The sequence below is a fragment of the Panthera pardus genome, unplaced genomic scaffold (genome assembly GCF_024362965.1).
Source record: "Panthera pardus isolate Hobbes unplaced genomic scaffold, ASM2436296v1 HiC_scaffold_27, whole genome shotgun sequence".
NCBI lineage: Eukaryota > Metazoa > Chordata > Mammalia > Carnivora > Felidae > Panthera > Panthera pardus.
In genome coordinates, this window is record NW_026526843.1 from 56,944,983 (window position 1) to 56,963,570 (window position 18,588).

The 18,588-nt window shown below is 31.9% G+C and overlaps 1 protein-coding gene across 4 annotated transcripts in view; it reads left to right on the forward strand.

The window, feature by feature from the left end:
* Positions 1 to 18,588, forward strand: part of RPS6KA6 (ribosomal protein S6 kinase A6) — a 219,391-nt gene that overhangs the window by 145,173 nt on the left and 55,630 nt on the right. For 3 of the 4 annotated variants that reach the window (XM_053891451.1, XM_053891454.1, XM_053891452.1), the window contains 10 exons: positions 168 to 205; positions 1,205 to 1,354; positions 7,482 to 7,624; positions 11,195 to 11,265; positions 11,503 to 11,591; positions 12,398 to 12,456; positions 15,653 to 15,755; positions 16,388 to 16,518; positions 16,960 to 17,082; positions 17,607 to 17,696. In XM_053891451.1, the coding sequence (XP_053747426.1) occupies positions 168 to 205; positions 1,205 to 1,354; positions 7,482 to 7,624; positions 11,195 to 11,265; positions 11,503 to 11,591; positions 12,398 to 12,456; positions 15,653 to 15,755; positions 16,388 to 16,518; positions 16,960 to 17,082; positions 17,607 to 17,696 (997 nt within the window). The remainder of the gene's footprint in view (positions 1 to 167; positions 206 to 1,204; positions 1,355 to 7,481; positions 7,625 to 11,194; positions 11,266 to 11,502; positions 11,592 to 12,397; positions 12,457 to 15,652; positions 15,756 to 16,387; positions 16,519 to 16,959; positions 17,083 to 17,606; positions 17,697 to 18,588) is intronic. The other variant, XM_019429490.2, reaches the window with a different exon arrangement.

Sequence of the window (18,588 nt, forward strand, 5' to 3'; positions counted from 1 at the left end):
CTGAACCATCCAGGCGCACCGAGATACTCATTGATTTTAAGTTAATCATTTAAATATTTTCCAGTAAATTAAATAGATACCATTTTTAAGTTTATGATGATTTTTATGTAAATGAATATATAAAAATATTTGATTCCATCTTGTTGAATGTGAATTTTGATTTACAGCATTTTGCTTGATGAAATAGGACATATCAAGTTAACAGGTATGCAGATTTTCTTATTTTACTCTATTTTATAATTTTATTTAATATATATCTGACTAAGCCTGTTTTCTTTTTTCTTTGACTTAATTTGTATTTTATTCATCTCTTTAGTGAACTAAAATTCATTTAAAAAGTAGATAAGGTAGCTCTCAATATGTTCTAATTGTAATACCAAAAATTTATACAATAGAGTCACTATCCTAATTATCAAATGACATTTGGCATGCTAGGTAAAAACATTATCTTAGTTAATCTCAACTATAAGATTTATCATAAGTAGTTATCACGTTTGAAGTGTAGTGAATTATAAACTTTTAAACCAAGTATTTCAGAATCAGAAGTTCCTTTTTTTCTTTATTTGTGAAAACATGTTTTATTTTTCCTTATTTTGAATATCGAGGGTTTACTATAAGACAAGGTGCTAAATCCTTACAGGATTCTTAGGCATAAAATATATCTATTATACCATTTAAAAAATTTTCATTTTCAAATAATTGTAGACTCATAGTAAGTTGCAAAAATAGTACTGAGAGGACCTGTGTACCCGTCACTCAGCTTTCCCCAATGGTGACATCTTATGAAACTGCAGTGCTTTATTAAACCCTGGAAATTAATTGGTATAGTACAATTCACTGGACCATATACTTTACTTGGATTTCGCTAGTTTTTGCATGCATGTATTTTTTTGTTTGTGTATAATTCTATGGCATTTTTGTCACATATATATTTTATTACCACCACTATAATGAATATGCAAAATTGTTCTACAATTGCAAAAGAACTCTCTTGTGCTTCCCATTTACAGTTATGTCTTCCCTCCTCCTACTCTCACATCTGGTATCACTTATTTATTCTACAACTCTAGTTTTGTTATGTTGAGAATATGATATAAATGCAACCACACAGTACCCATTCTGGACATTTATCCTAGAGAAATAAAAACTTATGTGCACATAAAAACCTATACACGAATTTTCATAGCAGCTCTATTTGTAATAGCCCAAGACTGGAAATGTCCCAAATGTCCTTCAGAGAATGAATGGATAAACAAACTGATACATCCATACAATGGAGTACTACCCATGAGTAAAAAGGAAGGAACTCTTGATATATGCAACAACTTGGATGGACTCAAGGGCATTATGCTGAGTGAGTCAATCTCGAAAGGCTAATTATGTTATAAATAGATAGTAAAATCTTTATTTAATTATCAGAATATTAAAACAGAAATAAAATGAAGATGTGGTCTTTACAGAGAATTTTGGACCAGTACACTTTAAAGGTAAGTTGCTTTACATAACAGAAACCCATGGGGGAGGGGAAGGAAAAAAAAAAAAAAAAAAAAAGAGGTTAGAGTGGGAGAGAGCCAAAGCATTAGAGACTGTTAAAAACTGAGAACAAACTGAGGGTTGATGGGGGGTGGGAGGGAGGGCAGGGTGGGTGATGGGTATTGAGGAGGGCACCTTTTGGGATGAGCACTGGGTGTTGTATGGAAACCAATTTGACAGTAAATTTCATATATTAAAAAATAAAAAAAAATAAAAAAAAAATAAAAAAAAATAAATTCCTAAGTATACTGCTTCAATGTAAAAATAAAGTATAAAGCTGTTAACTTGAAAGCTCAGGAAAATGTGACCAAGCTCAAATAAAATTTAGTAAATCTTTTTAATTCATAGCCTGATTCTCTTTTTCATATTTAAAAGATACAAAGTAGATTTAAAGGGATTGAAAGAGGAAAAGGAAAAAAAATAGGAAGAGAGAATAATAGTTTTGAGATTTTATGTATTATATAATTTTTTATAGCATTCAAGTTTTTGTTGCAAAGTTGGTTAGAATTTAATTATTTTCATTTAAAAACTACAGTATACTTGTTTTGTAAGGAATGAAGAAAGGAGGTGGGAAAAAATTAGAATAAATCCTACCTATACCTCTTTTCTCCAGTAAGAGAATAATGATGTCAAATTGTTTTATATTTATATTTTATATTTAGTCTTGTAATGTGAATTTTTCTTTTATAGATTTTGGACTTAAACTGGCTGAGGAGGAAGGAATAGTTAGAGTAAATGTTAACTTATAAACAAAGGACAGAAGGCTTGTAACAGGAAGAAAATGTGATATATATATATATATGCACATATATATACATTCATTATTGTATATGTCTTCAAAGAAATCTTTATGGCATCTTAAGGAAAATAGATTTAATTGTTAAAAATATATATATATATGCACATATTAGATTTAATTGATAAAAAAATATATATATGCACAATTCAATCTATTTTCCTCAAGACGCCATAAAAATTTCTTTGAAGAAATATACAATAATGAATATTAGGTAATTGACACTATTTTATAATTATAGCCTAATTCAAAGTTTTTAAATGAGTAATAAATTTATGAATTTAACCTCATAACATCCCAATCAGGTTGGTTAAAGTGTGACCATTCATAGTAAATATTCTAATAATGTTTTTTTCATTATTTCCTTTAAATTATTTTCTTTTTATTATTTCCTTCTCTTTTTCTTCCTTTTTTAATTTTTGTGTGTTTTTCTTCCATCTTCCTCTCCTTTTCCTCTTATTTTTCCTATCTTCTTCCTCCCATTTTGAATACTACAGTAAAAAGTACCAGAGACAGGCAATATCTTTCTTTTGACCTGTCTACTTTAAAAATCCTCTAGATGTAAAGAATACACTTAATGTTTAACAGGTTAGCTGGAATGGCAGTGGACTATAGAGAGGTTCATTGGTATGACTATGCTTTGAGCCTAATTGACTTCATACCAAGATTATGATTGCATAAAATAAGATCAGTAGAATGAGAATAAGTACCCTGAAAATATCTGCATACATGTCAATATATTATTTATATTGTTTTTATGTCTTACTTTTTTCTGAAACACCCCACCTTATAGTCTATATAAAATTAACCATGTAATATGACTTGCCTGTTTAGAAAATAATATTTACTCATAATATCCCACTAAAAACCATAAATTGAACACACAATTGATTTGAACTCTCTGTAGTTGCTATAATGTGTTTTCTGAGGGACATAATGTAGGGTAATTTATATAAACAGAATGGAGAAAAAATATACAGTGTCAGAAATTTATATCACACAGTACTTGAACTAGATATTTAAGAGAAAATGTATACACTAAAATAGTTTTAATAATTTTTATGGTTATCTGCAAATTAGTCACTGAAATTACTTTTACTCGTAGTAAATACTTATTATTGTTTTCTAGGCAGGCTTTTAAATTTTAAAATCATAGAATCCTTTAAGGTTACAAAGATATACCGCCCTCCCTCCCCAAAAGGAGCCTTTTTGTAGCTGAACTCTGCATTTTGTTTTTAAAATAGTGGGTTGGAGAAATCACTAATTAACATATGTTTTATTTAATCTTGTAGCTAAGTCTTATTATCATAAAAGTTTTTTTTTTGTCAATTGATTGCTGAGCAAATTCTAGTGTTAAATGTCAGTTTTGTCAGAAAAAAAAAAAAAAAAAAACAGCAGAGGACCTCTATGGAGTGGTATAAATCTCTGAAAGGTAATGGAGGATAAGAAAATTCTCTTCCCTTTCTCCTCCTCTGTGGAATGGCCAAAGAAACCAGTGTTCTTCTCTGCAAGGTATGTTGTTATATTCAGCTGAACTGACCTTGAAGACTAGCCTTTATTATATTTCATCTTTGAAATGGAATGTGCAAGAGTTTAAAAGTCTCAAAATGTAGAGAAAGAAACTAATAACAGTACATTGAAAAATTTATTATGTTAAAAATCATAATTCATTCAAGTTATTATACAAGGATAAATGAATTTTAAATGAAAATATTAAACATGGTTAGAAAATTAGTTTTGAAGGATGATAAAATTATTAATGTTGGTATTTTATTTTAAGAGCAATGTAGGGCTACAGCTTTTTTTTTTTTATCACTTCTAGAATTAAGATATAATTTACATACAGTAAAACTCATTCTTCAGATCCTTGTGGTGATGGAACTATTCTGTATCATGGCAACATCCTTGTCAGTATTGTGGCTGTGATATTATAATATAAGTTTTGTAAGATGTTACCATGGGGGGGGACTGGGTAAAAGGTAAATAGGATCTCTTGTAGTATTTCACATAACTGCATGTGAGTTTGCAATTGTCTCAAAATATAAAGTTTAATTTAAAAAAATCACTTTCTCATCTATAGTTCTGCAAACTTTAACAAATACATTTAGTTGTATTCCTACCACCAACATCAAGATTATGTAAGTGAGGAATCACTAAATTCTACATCGAAAACCAGTTTTACCATATATATTAACTAACTAGAATTTATATAAAAACTTGAAATAAAAAAGAGGTATAATACAATTCTACCACTCTCCACAATTTCTGCATAAGTCCTTTTTACCTTCCTTTTTACCCTACCTAAACATCCATCTGCTTTCTGTCATTACAGTTTCACCTTTTCCACAATGTAATGTACACAGAGGCATATAGTAAATAGCCTTTTGAGTCTGACTTCATTTACTTAATAAAGTGCATTTGAGATTAATCCATATTTTGTATGTATCAGTTTATTTTTTATTGCTGAATAGTGTTCCATTTTATGATGATACCATGGTTTGCTTGTCTAATCCCCAATTAAGGGGTATTTGGGTTGTTTCCAGTTTGAAAGTGATAAATAAAGCCACTGTAAATATTCATGTGCAGGTTTTATATGAATATAAATTTTTATTTCACTTGAGTAAATACCAAAGGAGTAGGATTGCTTGGTCATATGGTAAGTGTATTTTTAACTTAGTGAGAAACCTCCAAACTGTTTTCCAAGTGGTTGTACCATTTTGTATACCCATCAGCAACATAGGAGAGCTCTACTTGCTCTATCTACATCCTTGCCATTACTTGGTATTGTCAGTATTTTTATTTTAGCTCTACTAATAGGCATGTAGTAGTATCTCATTGGGGTTTTAATTTGAATGTCCCTGATAACTAACAACAGTGAGCATCTTTTTATGCATTTATTTATCTTGAGAAATGTCTGTTCAGATCTTTTGCCCATTTAAAAAATGTGTATTATTTTCTCATTATTGAATTTTGAGTTTTTAAATATACTCCAAATACAAGAGCTATATCAGGTATGCAGTTTGCAAATATTTTCTCCAGTCTGTAGCTTCTTTTTTCTTCTCTGAACAGTATTTTTTGAAGAGCAGCTTTGATTCTGATAAAGTCCATTTATCAACGTTTTTCTTTAATGAATTATATTTTGATGTTGTATCTTAGAAATCATTGCCTAACAAAAGATCACAAAGATTTTCTTTTTATTCTTTTGAAAATTTTAGTTTTATGTTTTACATTTAGTTCTGTGGTTCATGTTTAGTTAATTTTTTATGGTATGAGGATGTTTTTGGTATGAGGATTAATAGGATATTAATCCTATTGTTCTGTCACCATTTGTTGTTAAGAACTTTCTTCATGGAATTGCTTTTACACCTTTATCAGGAATCAATTGACAATATATAGCAAGTTCTAATACAGCACATGTGCACATGTGATCTTTTAAAAAATCACTTCACTGTGAATAATTACATATAATAAAAAGCACAGGACTTATGGGAGAAATGGGGTTAGGGATTTAACACTCAAATATATAACCAGTGCACACTAAAGAAGTTGATAAAAATGACAACATTATTTTACATAATCTAAATGTTTAAGAATATGTAAATACTACAATAAAAAGGTACCTTACCTTGAAAAAAATCCTGATATTTGCCTGTAGAATTGTTGTCAGAAAGGTTGCAGTATGTTGGTTACTGTGAAGTGGTAGAAGATAGATTATGTGGAATTGGGAGGAAGATTGTAACACTACAGGTGGGCAGGAGTAGCTCATAATACACATAATGAGCTGAAATCTGGCAGATGTTTGGGGTATGTGCATGTATCTATCATTACTTGGCTTGGTTCAACTAGGTGCATTTTTTTAAGTATTTATTTTTGAGATGGGGTGAGGGGTAGAGCGAGGGCTACAGAGGATCTAAAGCAGGCTCTGTGCTGACAGCAGAGAGCCCTATGTGGGTCTCTAACTCATCAACTGAGATCACAAACTGAGCCAAAGTCAGACACTTAACTGACTGAGCCACCCAGGCACCCCCAGCTAGGTTCAGTTTTATAGTGTCTCACCTAGTGTTTCTTATAGACAAAATTGCATATAAACCACACATTAAGTCAAACCCATTTGAAATTTGTGTTATGCTTAAATTGTTCTCTAATATATCAATCATGCTGGAATAAATTTGCATTTTCAAAACAAGCATTATAGCAGAACTGTATGTGTTAGTCTATTCTTGGGCACTCTCCTTTTGCATTGATATATACACATGTAGCCTTTCTCCAATGCCACACTTTCTTGATTACTGTAGCTTTATCATAAGTTTTGAAGTGAAGTTGTGTAAGTCCTTCATTGGTTTTCTTCATCAAAATTATTTTGGCTATTCTATTTTCTTGAGTCTTTTTTATAAATTTTAAGTTTAGTTTTCTTTTATTTTTACAAAATAAATCTTACTGGGACTTTATTAAAGTTTCATTGACACTGTAGATCAGTATTTTGGGACTTGATATCTTTAACAACATTGAATCTTCCAAACCATGCATACAATATGTCTCTCCACTTATTTAGATCTACTTTGATTTCTTTCATAGGTGTTTCTAATTTTTAGCATGCAGGTCTTACATCTACTTTGTATATATGCCTGTGGATTTCATGCAGGTTTTTTTGGTGGTATTATAAATGGTACTTTTTACATTTCAACTTCCAATTTTCACTGCTAATACATAGGAATGATTGTTTTTTATATATTGGTACCTTTAGCTCTTTGAAAGCCTTAAACAAAAATGGAAGCTCAAAAGCATAATTTGCTTTTTTAGTGTTTTAAAAAGTGTCTCTTTTGTGTCTTAGTCTATTTTAAAACTTAGAACAGTATGACAGCTTTGATGATTTAATTGTTGACCTCTCAAAATTGCTGAATGATATACTAATATAAATATGAAAACATGTATTTTGAGGATGGAATTTAACTGAGCAATCTCTAAATGCTCTTAAAATGGTATAATGAAATACAGGCTGTTTTCCATTATTTGTCTCACCGGAGCTTTCTTAAGAGTAATTATAGCCCATCCATGAATTGTTTTAAGTTCTAACACATAGTTTTGTTTCCTTTGGTAGTTTCTATTTTCTGAGTATCTTCAGATATATTTTTCTGTCACATTGTTATCATAGATTTTGGACTCAGCAAGGAATCTGTAGATCAAGAAAAGAAGGCTTACTCATTTTGTGGTACAGTGGAGTACATGGCTCCTGAAGTAGTAAATAGGAGAGGCCACTCCCAAAGTGCTGATTGGTGGTCATATGGTGTACTTATGGTAAGTAGTGTTATTTTTAAGTTATGCCAATATAAAATTAATATTATTTAGAATTTTGTTTTAAATTTTGGAATGTGTTAGGTGAGAATAGAGTTTTGATAATTCATGATTATTTAAAAAAACCTTCTGATTGGCTAGCTGTTATAAAGGAATAATTACGATTTTGGTATTCTGATTTATTTTAAAGTTTCTAGATGAAAAGGTAAATGGTAGCATTCTTTTATAAGCTATTCAAATTTGAAACTTAGAAAAAGGCTTACCAGATTTTAGATTTCAGAATACTTTAATTTTTTTAACGCGTATTTATTTGAGAGAGAAAGCATGAGCAGGGGAGGGGCAGAAAGAGAGAGAGAGAGAGAGAGAGAGAGAGAGACCCAGATTCTGAAGCAGGTTCCAGGCTCTGAGCTGCCAACACAGAACCCGATGCAGGGCTCAAACTCACGAACTGTGAGATCATGACCTGAGCCAAAGTCGGATGCTTAACTGACTGAGCCACCCAGGCACCCCCAGGATACTTTGTTTAAATGTCACACCGGGGGGGGGGGGATTGCCTGGGTGGCTCAGTCAGTTAAGTGCTTGACACTTGGTTTCAGCTCAAGTCATGATCTCGCGGTTCATGGGTTTGAACCCCACATCAGGCTCCACACTGATGGTGCAGAGCCTGCCTGGAATTATCTCTCCCTCTCTCTCTTTGCCCCTTCCCAGCTTTCTCAAAAATAATAAACTTAAAAAAGTATCATATATTATTTTACTTGGGTATCACAGAATTTAGCACCTTACCATAAACTTATTGTCAAATTGTTTCAGGCATGTCCCTAGAAAGACTAAACTTTTTGTGGAGAGCAGTCATGTCTCATGCTACTTTTCATCTGTCATGATACCTAGCATAGCAGGCATAAAAACTGACTAATTTGGTATAAATTAAGAGTATATTTTCAGTATCAAGTAGGGCACTAAGTGAATAGCTGTTGAATCAATTCGTTTGTATAATCCATCTTGCTGATAATCCATTTTGCCTATTTATTACTTTATAACATACTATATGACACTTCAATATATTAGGGCCTATTATAAACCTGACATTTGTGTAGGATAGTGGGGTAGCAAAAAACTGAAGATATAATTTTGACATTTTCCATGACCAAAGAAGGCATACAATCTGGTTAGGGAAACAATTGAAATAGCTAATTGAACCATCCAAAAATATACCTTAGGAATTCAGGCAAGAAATCATATAAGTTGATGTAGGAAAAGTGGAGGAGGTGGAGCTTAGATTAATCCCAGAAGGGTAGAAAAATTTAAATAGCTGCAAATCAAGAAGGATCATATTAGTAGCAAAGACCTAGACAACTAGTTTGAGTAGAATAGTAGTAGAGAATGAGGGTGATGGTGGAGGAAATGAGACTATATGCCAATAGGCATTTGCATGCAATACTCTGAGTAGTAGGAAACTTTTGTAGATTATTTTTTTAATGTTTATTAATTTTTCATCTTTATTAATTTTGAGGGCAGGGACAGAGAGAGAGAGAGAGAGAGAGAGAGAGAGAATGAATCCCAAGCAAGGATCTCATGAACTGTGAGATCATGACCTGAGCCAATATCAATAGTCAGATGCTTAACTGACACGAGCCACCCAGACACCCCAAATTTTGTAGTTCTTTAACAAGATAGTAATTAGGGAAAAATTTATTTAAAGAAGATTAGCCTTGACAGCATTGTATAAATGGATTGTAAATAGAGGAAACTGGAAGTAGGGAGACCAACAAGGTCTCCTTACAAGACACTTGTAATATTATAGAATATAAAAGATGAAATCTTAAATATATGTCAAAGGAAGAAGTGGCTGATCTTAATAGCTGATTTAATGTCACAGATGGAGAGGGTGAAGGCCAAAGATAAAAACACCTCTAAAATTTATGAACTTTAGGGAGTTTGAAAAGAATGATAGTTCAGCAGAAAAGACATACCTGGAAAGGGCAACTGGTTTTGGAAGTGGAGAAATAGTTTATTTATAACATGTTGCATAGGTTATTACAGGTTTGTGGTTAAACCCTTGGTGGTAATAAATTAGGAGGGATCAGTGGAGACAGGATCAGAATCATCTGGAGACCTTTAAAAATACTACTTAGCCAACATGCAATTTAATTTAGGTGGGAGGTGGATTTCAGTATAATATGCTCCCACTTTTTGTCCTTGCCATTACCACCTCTGCTACTCTGGTCACCAATAGAGAACGATAACTTTAAATTTGAAAGCAGAGGACTGGAGCTTGAGAGAGACGATCCCCATATACCATACTTTCTTTGTCTTCTTTCTTTTTCTGTGGCCCCTGCCCCTACTTCTTCAACATCCAGTTAAGAAACATTACTGTAGATTTGGGAGGGAGAACTAGGACTTGAGAGAGATTGAGGCTGGAACAGATTTGAAAGTCATCAATATATAGGAAAGGGTTGAATTAATAATCTAAGGTTATGAATTCAGATAAATGAGCAGAGGACTGAAGCCAAAGTCATTACTGAATCTAAGTTCAAGACTTAAATATTAGAGATATAAAAACTTTTCTTTTTAGTGAAGTATAATGATCTTCATTTTCAAAACTAGTTTTTTACACCATTATTTAATGTTCTAGTAATCTACATTGCAATTAATATCTTAGGGAAAATGTTTATTTTTATGCCATGCGCAGCTTTCTTATTTTTTTTTTAAGATACTGGTGTACATGTGTAGCTTTCTTGTTCTTTTTTTATTGCTTTTTGGAGTGAAGAGAATGATAATGGTTACATCTTTCTTTTTTTAATTTCCCTAATGACCAATGATGTTAAGCATCTTTTCATGTGCTTATTGGCCTTTTGTGTATCTTCTTTTTTAAGGTTTTATTTAAATTCCAGGGGTACCTGGCTGGCTCAGTAGGTTGAGCATCTGACTTCAGCTCAGGTCACGACCTCACGGTTCGTGAGTTCGAGCCCCGCGACGGGCTCTGTGCTGACAGCTCAGAGCCTGGAGCCTACTTCGGATTCTGTGTCTCTCTCTCTCTCTGCATCCCCCCTCCACTCATGCTCTCTTTCTCTCTCTCTCTCTCTCTCTCTCTCTCTCTCTCTCTCTCTCAAAAATAAATAAACATTAAATTCCAGTTAGTTAATATAGAGTGTAATATTAGTTTCAGGTGTACAAAGCACTTATGAATTTGAAATGGTTCCCTGCTTAGTTTTACTTTCCATTCATTGTTAAATGTTTGCTTTAAGACCGTATCTTTGGTTTAAAAGAAAATGCTGTGTATCTATTTTCAAATTGCTTTGGTTTGGGAACCTAGCCAGATTAGATAGGACTGAAAAAAAAAAAAAACTGGTTGGTTTCATCTGCTACAGGTCACCTATCAGTTGGGCTATACATAGTGAGGTACCAGCAGTGCATTTCCTTAATTGACTTACTTTTCTGTTCCTATTTTGACCTATCGTATAGATCCTTCATCATTTGATGATCATGTATTACAAGTCTCAGTTGTTTTCCTAAAAAATTTTATCATATATTCTAAGCTCTGGCAAATTATGTGTTACTTTTTGTTTGTTTTAGTTTGAAATGCTTACTGGTACTCTGCCATTTCAAGGTAAAGACAGAAATGAGACCATGAATATGATATTAAAGTAAGTGTAAACAGTTATTTTTTTTTTTCTTCTGGGAAAAATTCCTTGTTTTCAGTTTCTTGAAATTTGTTTTCAATTGACACAAAAGAACACTTTTTCACACTGTCTTATTTTCTTCTCCTACCATATAAGGGACATTATTTTTCATTGTTAAAACATTCTTTTAAGTTCTTTTTTAGATTTGTCAATTTAAAGTATGTCTAGATTTAAATGAAATTTTCTAAAAATCTTTTTCAGAGCAAAACTCGGAATGCCTCAGTTTCTTAGTGCTGAAGCACAAAGTCTACTAAGGATGTTATTCAAAAGAAATCCAGCAAATAGACTGGGTATTATTTATTGCCTTAACTTTTACAAAAATACACTGCCTGTTTTGGGAGGATCATTGTACCTTTATGTTTTCTGGCCTAGTTCATTTACTGCTGCTATATATTTACACCTACGAGTTTGCATTTTGTAAGCACATAGATCCAGTAAACTCTGTTTTGTCCATGATTTAACAATAGTCTAGCTATTCAGAACTTCCATTTAATATATGTCATTATGTATATCATATGGATTACTTCTTTTGAAATAATTCACAGAATTCTCCCTTATATAGGTAATCTTTTTAGATATTTGAAGGTAATTATTTTGTCCCTTCAAGTATTCTTTGAGATAAATATGTTTCCATAGCCACTCATTATTTGGCCACTTTCTGATAGCCTTTCCCTGGATCCAAATGTGATTATATTATTTAATTTTTGTGTTAAAATTTTAATATCACTTTATTATATTTCACTTTGTAATTTGGCTTTGAGATACTAAGCCATAAGTTTAATTGTGAAATATATATATATATATATATATATACATACATATATATATATGTTTTAGTGATGTGTTAAACATTATTTTTATTTGATTTAGAAGGAATTTCATTATTTCATCATACTTTATATGCTTCAGTGTGAGCATCAGTTATGTTTTATTATATTAAATTGAAAAAAACCCAAAATATCAAATAAGAAATAATAAACATTTCACTGCAAGGAGTATATTAAAGGTGTATTCGTTTGTACAGATAACAGCAGAGAAGCCAGGTAGAAAGATTAAAAATAATTATACCAGTAAAAAATTATTTCCTTTTTTATAGGTTCAGAAGGAGTTGAGGAAATCAAAAGACATCTTTTTTTTGCAAATGTTGACTGGAATGTAAGTTCAGTTGTAAGTTCAGTAGAAACTTTGTCACTGAGTGACTTAATATGAATTAACACTGAAGAATAAAATGCTCATATTTGGGCTTTGCTGATAAACTTAATCTTTTTTTTTTTTTTTTTGATATGAGGGTTTTACTTAGAGGTGTAGATGTCATGGCAATTACCTTGAACCAGTAGGTGTGTGGATGATATTTAGTAAATTTTTGTCTCTCATATGTTTTACCTGTTAAGTGTGGTTACTATTTTCCCCTGTTCTAGGTTGGGGAATGTGAAGGAGGAAGAGATAGAGGTGAGGAGGTGAATGATAAGGCAAATTCTTAAAGAAAATGAATTCTAATTCATTTCTCTTCCTCCTTCATACTCCCCAATCTAAATGTGGTAGATAACCACACTTAACAGGTAAAAAGTCTCTGCACAGTGAAGGAAACAATCAACAAAACTAAAAGGCAATCAACAGAATTGGGGAAGATATTTGTAAATGACATATCTGATAAAGGGCTAATATCCAAAATCTATAAAGAACTTATAAAACTTAACACCCAAAAAATGAATAATCCAAACAAAAGTGTGCAGAAGACATGAATAGACATTTTTTCAAAGACATCCAGATGGCCAACAGACACATAAAAAGATAATCAACTTCACTCATCATCAGGGAAATACAAATCAAAACTACAGTGAGATTTCACCTCATACAAGTCAGAATGGCTAAAATTAACAACACAGGAAACAACAGATTTGGAGAAAGGGGAACCTTCTTATACTGTTGGTGGGAATGCAAATTGGTGCAGCCACTCTGGGAAAACATTATGGAGGTTCCTCACATAAAGGTACAACTACCCTACTATCCAGAAATTCTACTACTAGGAATTTGCCCAAAGGATAAAAAAAAAGAAGGGATAAATGCACCCCAATGTTTACAACAGTATTATCAGCAATAGCCAAAGTATGGAAGGAACACAAATGTTCATAAACTGATGAATATAAAAAGAAGTTGTAGTATATATATAGAATAGAATATTACTCAGCCATTAAAAACTAATGAAATCTTGCCATTTGCAATGACATAGATGTAGCTAGAGTGTACTATGCTAAGCAAAATAAGTCAGTCAGAGAAAGATCCCATATGATATCACTCATATGTGGAATTTAAGAAACAAAACAGATGAACATACGGGGAAGAAGAGGCAAACCAAGAAAGAGACTCTTAACTCTAGAGAACAAAATGATAGTGGATGGGGGAATGGGTTAAACAGGTGATGGGCATTAAGGAGGGCACCTGTTATGATGAGCACGGGGCGTGGTATGTAAGTGATGAATCACTAAATTATATACCTGAAATTAATATTGCACTGTTTGTTAACTAGCTGGAATTTAAATAAAAACTTGGAAAAAGTGACTTATTTTTTATAATTGTAAAATTGCATAACAGAAACTGTTAGTATTAATACCCTAAAAGACCACTCAATGGGCACGCTACATGGGAGTCTGCCCTGTGTTATATGTATGTGCTTCTTTCCCTGGTGTCCTTTTATCCCCGTGTCACTTTTTTTTCCCTTTTTTCTTTTAAACATAATTTATTGCCGGATTGTTTTCCATAAAACAGCCAGTGCTCATCCCAGCAGGTGCCCTCCTCAATGCCCATCACCCACTTTCCCCTCTCCCCCACCCCCCCCATCAACCCTCAGCTTGTTCTCAGTATTTAAGTCTTTTATGGTTTGCCTCCCTCCCTCTCTGTAACTTCCCCCCCTTCCCCTCCCCCATGGTTCTCTGTTAAGTTTCTCAGGATCCACATGAGTGAAAACATATGGTAACTGTATTTCTTTGCCTGACTTATTTCACTTAGCATAATGCTCTCCAGTTCCATCCACATTGCTACAAATGACCAGATTTCATTCTTTCTCATTGTCAAGTAGTACTCCATTGTATATATAAACCACATCTTCTTTATCCATTCATCAGTTGATGGACATTTAGGCTCTTTCCATAATTTGGCTATTGTCGAAAGTGCTGCTATAAACATTGGGGTACAAGTGCCCCTATGCATCAGCACTCCTCTATCCCTTGGGTAAATTCCTAGCAGTGCTATTGCTGGGTCATAGCGTAGATCTATTTTTAATTTTTTGAGGAACCTCCACACTACTTTCCAGAGTGGCTGCACCCGTTTGCATTCCCACCAGCAGTGCAAGAGGGTTCCCATTTCTCCACATCCTCTCCAACATCTATAGTCTCCTGATTTGTTCATTTTAGCCACCCTGACTGGCATGATGTGGTATCTCAGTGTGGTTTTGATTTGTATTCCCCTGATGAGGAGTGACGTTGAACATCTTTTCATGTGTCTTTTGGCCATCTGGGTGTCTTCTTTAGAAAAATGTCTATTCATGTCTTCTGCCCATTTCTTCACTGGTTTATTTTTTTTTTCTAATGCTTATCTACTCTTCCTTTCTTCTTAAGTATACAAACTGCAAATTCCTTTTTTTTTCATTATTCTCATATCTAAACAGTTTATGTCCATTGTGTTTAATTTAAATAACAAAAGAATATAATGTTTATTTATTTAAATAAATGAAAATCAAAGTAATTCTCTATTAATATTCCCCCACTGTGGGTCTGTGACCTTTTAAAAAAGTTGCTTTCAAAAAAATGGGAGTAGATTGTATACATTTTAAGATGTTTTAAATGTGTTTCAAAAACATAAATTTTAGGAATTTAAATTTTGGACAAGATTACATTTTTGAATTATATAAGAAGAGTCATAAACAGTGTATTTAATGCATTTTTAATGTAAAAACAAAATGTTTTAGGTGAGATATATACTTCTTGAAGATAGTCTATTAATTTTGAAATTCTTGAATGTTGCCAGGTGTTTCTGCATGGTCACATTGTGGTATATTCTGTATGGTTATTTTACTAATGCAAATTCAAGTCAGTTTTTGATATCAAAATTGAATATCATTCCTTGTGAATACAACCTTTGGCATCAGTGCTGTGTTTCCTGGTCTTGTTTCATTGTGTATATTATCTCTCAAATTTTGACAATTTGGTTAATGGGTATCTGAAGCCTGTTAAAATTTTATTTATTAAATTGTGAGCTTCTGTTAAAGACTGTGAATATTATGTTCTGCTTTCCCTTACAAAATATAATTTTAGAGTGTTAATATGATTTTGCACTACCCTGTTGTTTCTTCTAGAAATTATATAGAAGAGAAGTTCAACCTCCTTTCAAACCGACTTCTGGAAAACCAGATGATACTTTTTGTTTTGATCCTGAATTTACTGCAAAAACACCTAAAGGTATTGCATATTTGTTATATGTAACATTGGGGCTTTCATTCAATTAGATGGTTAAAAAATAAACTAGCTTCTTAGGTAAAACTAAATGATTTTTAAGTTTGCAGATAATTGATTGCCCTTTATGAAAGTGCAGAACTTATATACATCATTGTTGCACATCTTTCAAACAGAGGATTTAAATAGGAAATATTTATCAGGGAAGTAGGGGCTAGAGCAAAGGGTAAAATTTTTTCTTCCTTCTTTTAAATGTCCTTTCACATGCTAATGAATTATAGGTTAAGGGGTAGGAGGTAAGACATGACATATATAACGGACTCGTAAAATTTATAATTTAATAAGTTCTACTTATAGTAGCATGTATTTCACACGTTCATCCAGCAAATATTGAATGCCAACAAATATTGAAGGTACTAAGCAGTGAAGATGTAGCAGTGAACAGGGAGGCAACAATTACAATCCATGGGGCTTGCATACTAGCATGAGGAGACAGATAATATATGATTAATCAAACACATGATATACTATGTCTGATGGTAGCAATTAATGGTTTCTTTTATATTTAAAGAAATGCTAACATTTCATATCACATAATTCTGTGTAGTTCTAATTAAATAATATTATTTGGATATTAGATTCTCCTGGTTTGCCAGCTAGTGCTAATGCTCATCAACTCTTCAAAGGATTCAGCTTTGTGGCAACTTCTGTTGCAGAAGAATATAAAATCACTCCTGTTACAAGTGCAAATGTGTTACCAATTGTTCAGGTAAATTCCACCTAATCAGATTATTCAGTGTAGGGATAACTATTTCTTTCAGTTATTGCTAATGGATTTACAGTAATTTTTAAGTGATATTTAACTTCTAAATTGATCTCTATGTATAATATGATTTAAAGGTGTCACAATATGTTTTGGAAAAAAAGCAGACAGTAATTAACCTTTACTTATATTTACGTAATCTCCTCTGGCAAGAAAAGTGTAATGGCAGTGTATAAGCTGGTTGATTTATTGTATTGGCTTTGGGGATCTAGAAAACCTAAAATTTAGGATCAGCTCAGAATCTCTTTAAACCTTTTACAAATACTGATAAAACTTATCTAAAATATTTTTTTAAAATATTTAAGATTAATGCATATTTAGGAGAGAAGATAAAAAAGTGAACATATTTCATTCTCCTTAGTATCTTACTTTTAAAAAAAAAAACAGATAAATGGAAATTCCGGACAATTTGCTGAATTATATGAACTAAAAGAAGATATTGGTGTTGGCTCCTATTCTGTTTGCAAGCGATGCATACATACAGCTACGAACATGGAATTTGCAGTGAAGGTATTATCTGAGTCTAACTCTTTTGTTTGTTTATATATATATATATATATATATATATATATATATATATATATAAATTAAAGGTTAACTGACAGACATTTTTCAGTGGCAAGTGGAGATAGCAAAGATAAAATAATGAGGAAAAGTCTTAAGACTTAATATTTTCATTTGCATTTCTAAAACTTTATTTTGGAGGAATGGTGTATTTCATGAATGTCTTGTTTTAGTTTTATTTTAATATAATATGTTAAAATTGTTCAATTGTGACAATTACTGTCACATTTGAATCACATTATCAGTTGGTATAGTTTCAGTTATATAGAATATAGGAAAGTGTTAAGGATGGTGTATTTTTTATTGTTAAGTTTCATTATAGGAAATTTTTAAATGTTAAAATAATGTGAAGTAGGCATCATTCTTCAGTTTTTAGTGTTTGCTTAAAATATGACCAAATTAAAATATTTCATTCACTTTTAGGTAAAGAAAATAATTTGGTTTTCTCTGAGATTTTTCTTATTTCTTAGATCATTGACAAAAGTAAGAGAGACCCTTCAGAAGAAATTGAAATATTAATGCGCTATGGACAACACCCCAACATTATTACTTTAAAGGATGTAGGTATCTAAAATCTATATATCAGATAATAAGATAATGAAGTTATGACTTGGTACTTTATTTTCTTTTTGAAACTTTTCCTGTTTATGGTATATTCTACTTTTATGCCACAAAATCTCAAAATTCTTAAATTTCCCACTTCAGTTCTTTTTCCCCCCTGTGGTTCTATACTCCTACCCTTCTTATACAACATCAAAAAGGAACTATGATGATAGGTGTCCTGATTACTTGAATATATTCTAGCTCATTAACTAGTCAACATTATAGCCAGCACCATTTATTATCCTATAGTACTATAAATATAGAAGATATAGGAGATTGGGAAACTGCCAAATTCTAAAATATTTTACTTTCTTGGTTATACAGTAAATAGCTATAACATTATGGATTGTTTCTTGAGTGAAGTAGTATTATGCATTTTGATTTGTAATCTTTAAGCAGTAGTTTGTTATACACACACACACACACACACACACACACACACACACACACAGCATATACACTAACATCTCACATGCCCTAGTGAAAGGGTACATGTATTTCTCTTATTTATTTTCCTTGATATACTAGTTGAATTCAATAAATATTTAAGACACCATATCAGATAATGGATTTTGGGAATGATATTTAAAAACAATGTGTTTACTGCCAGAAGGAAGCTTATTGTTAGTAGGGAACAGAAGTGGCTATGATATAGTAAAAAAAAAATAAGATAGATTCCATTTTAGAGGCACAGATTCCTATTGTTCCATTTATATAATTTGATGAATTATAATTTACAACTTCAAAAGTTAATAAAATTATATGTTTTACATATCTCAATACTGTAGGAGGTTGTTTATCCAGTTTAATCTTCAGCGTAGTCTGTACTATATTAACAGTAAAGGGATA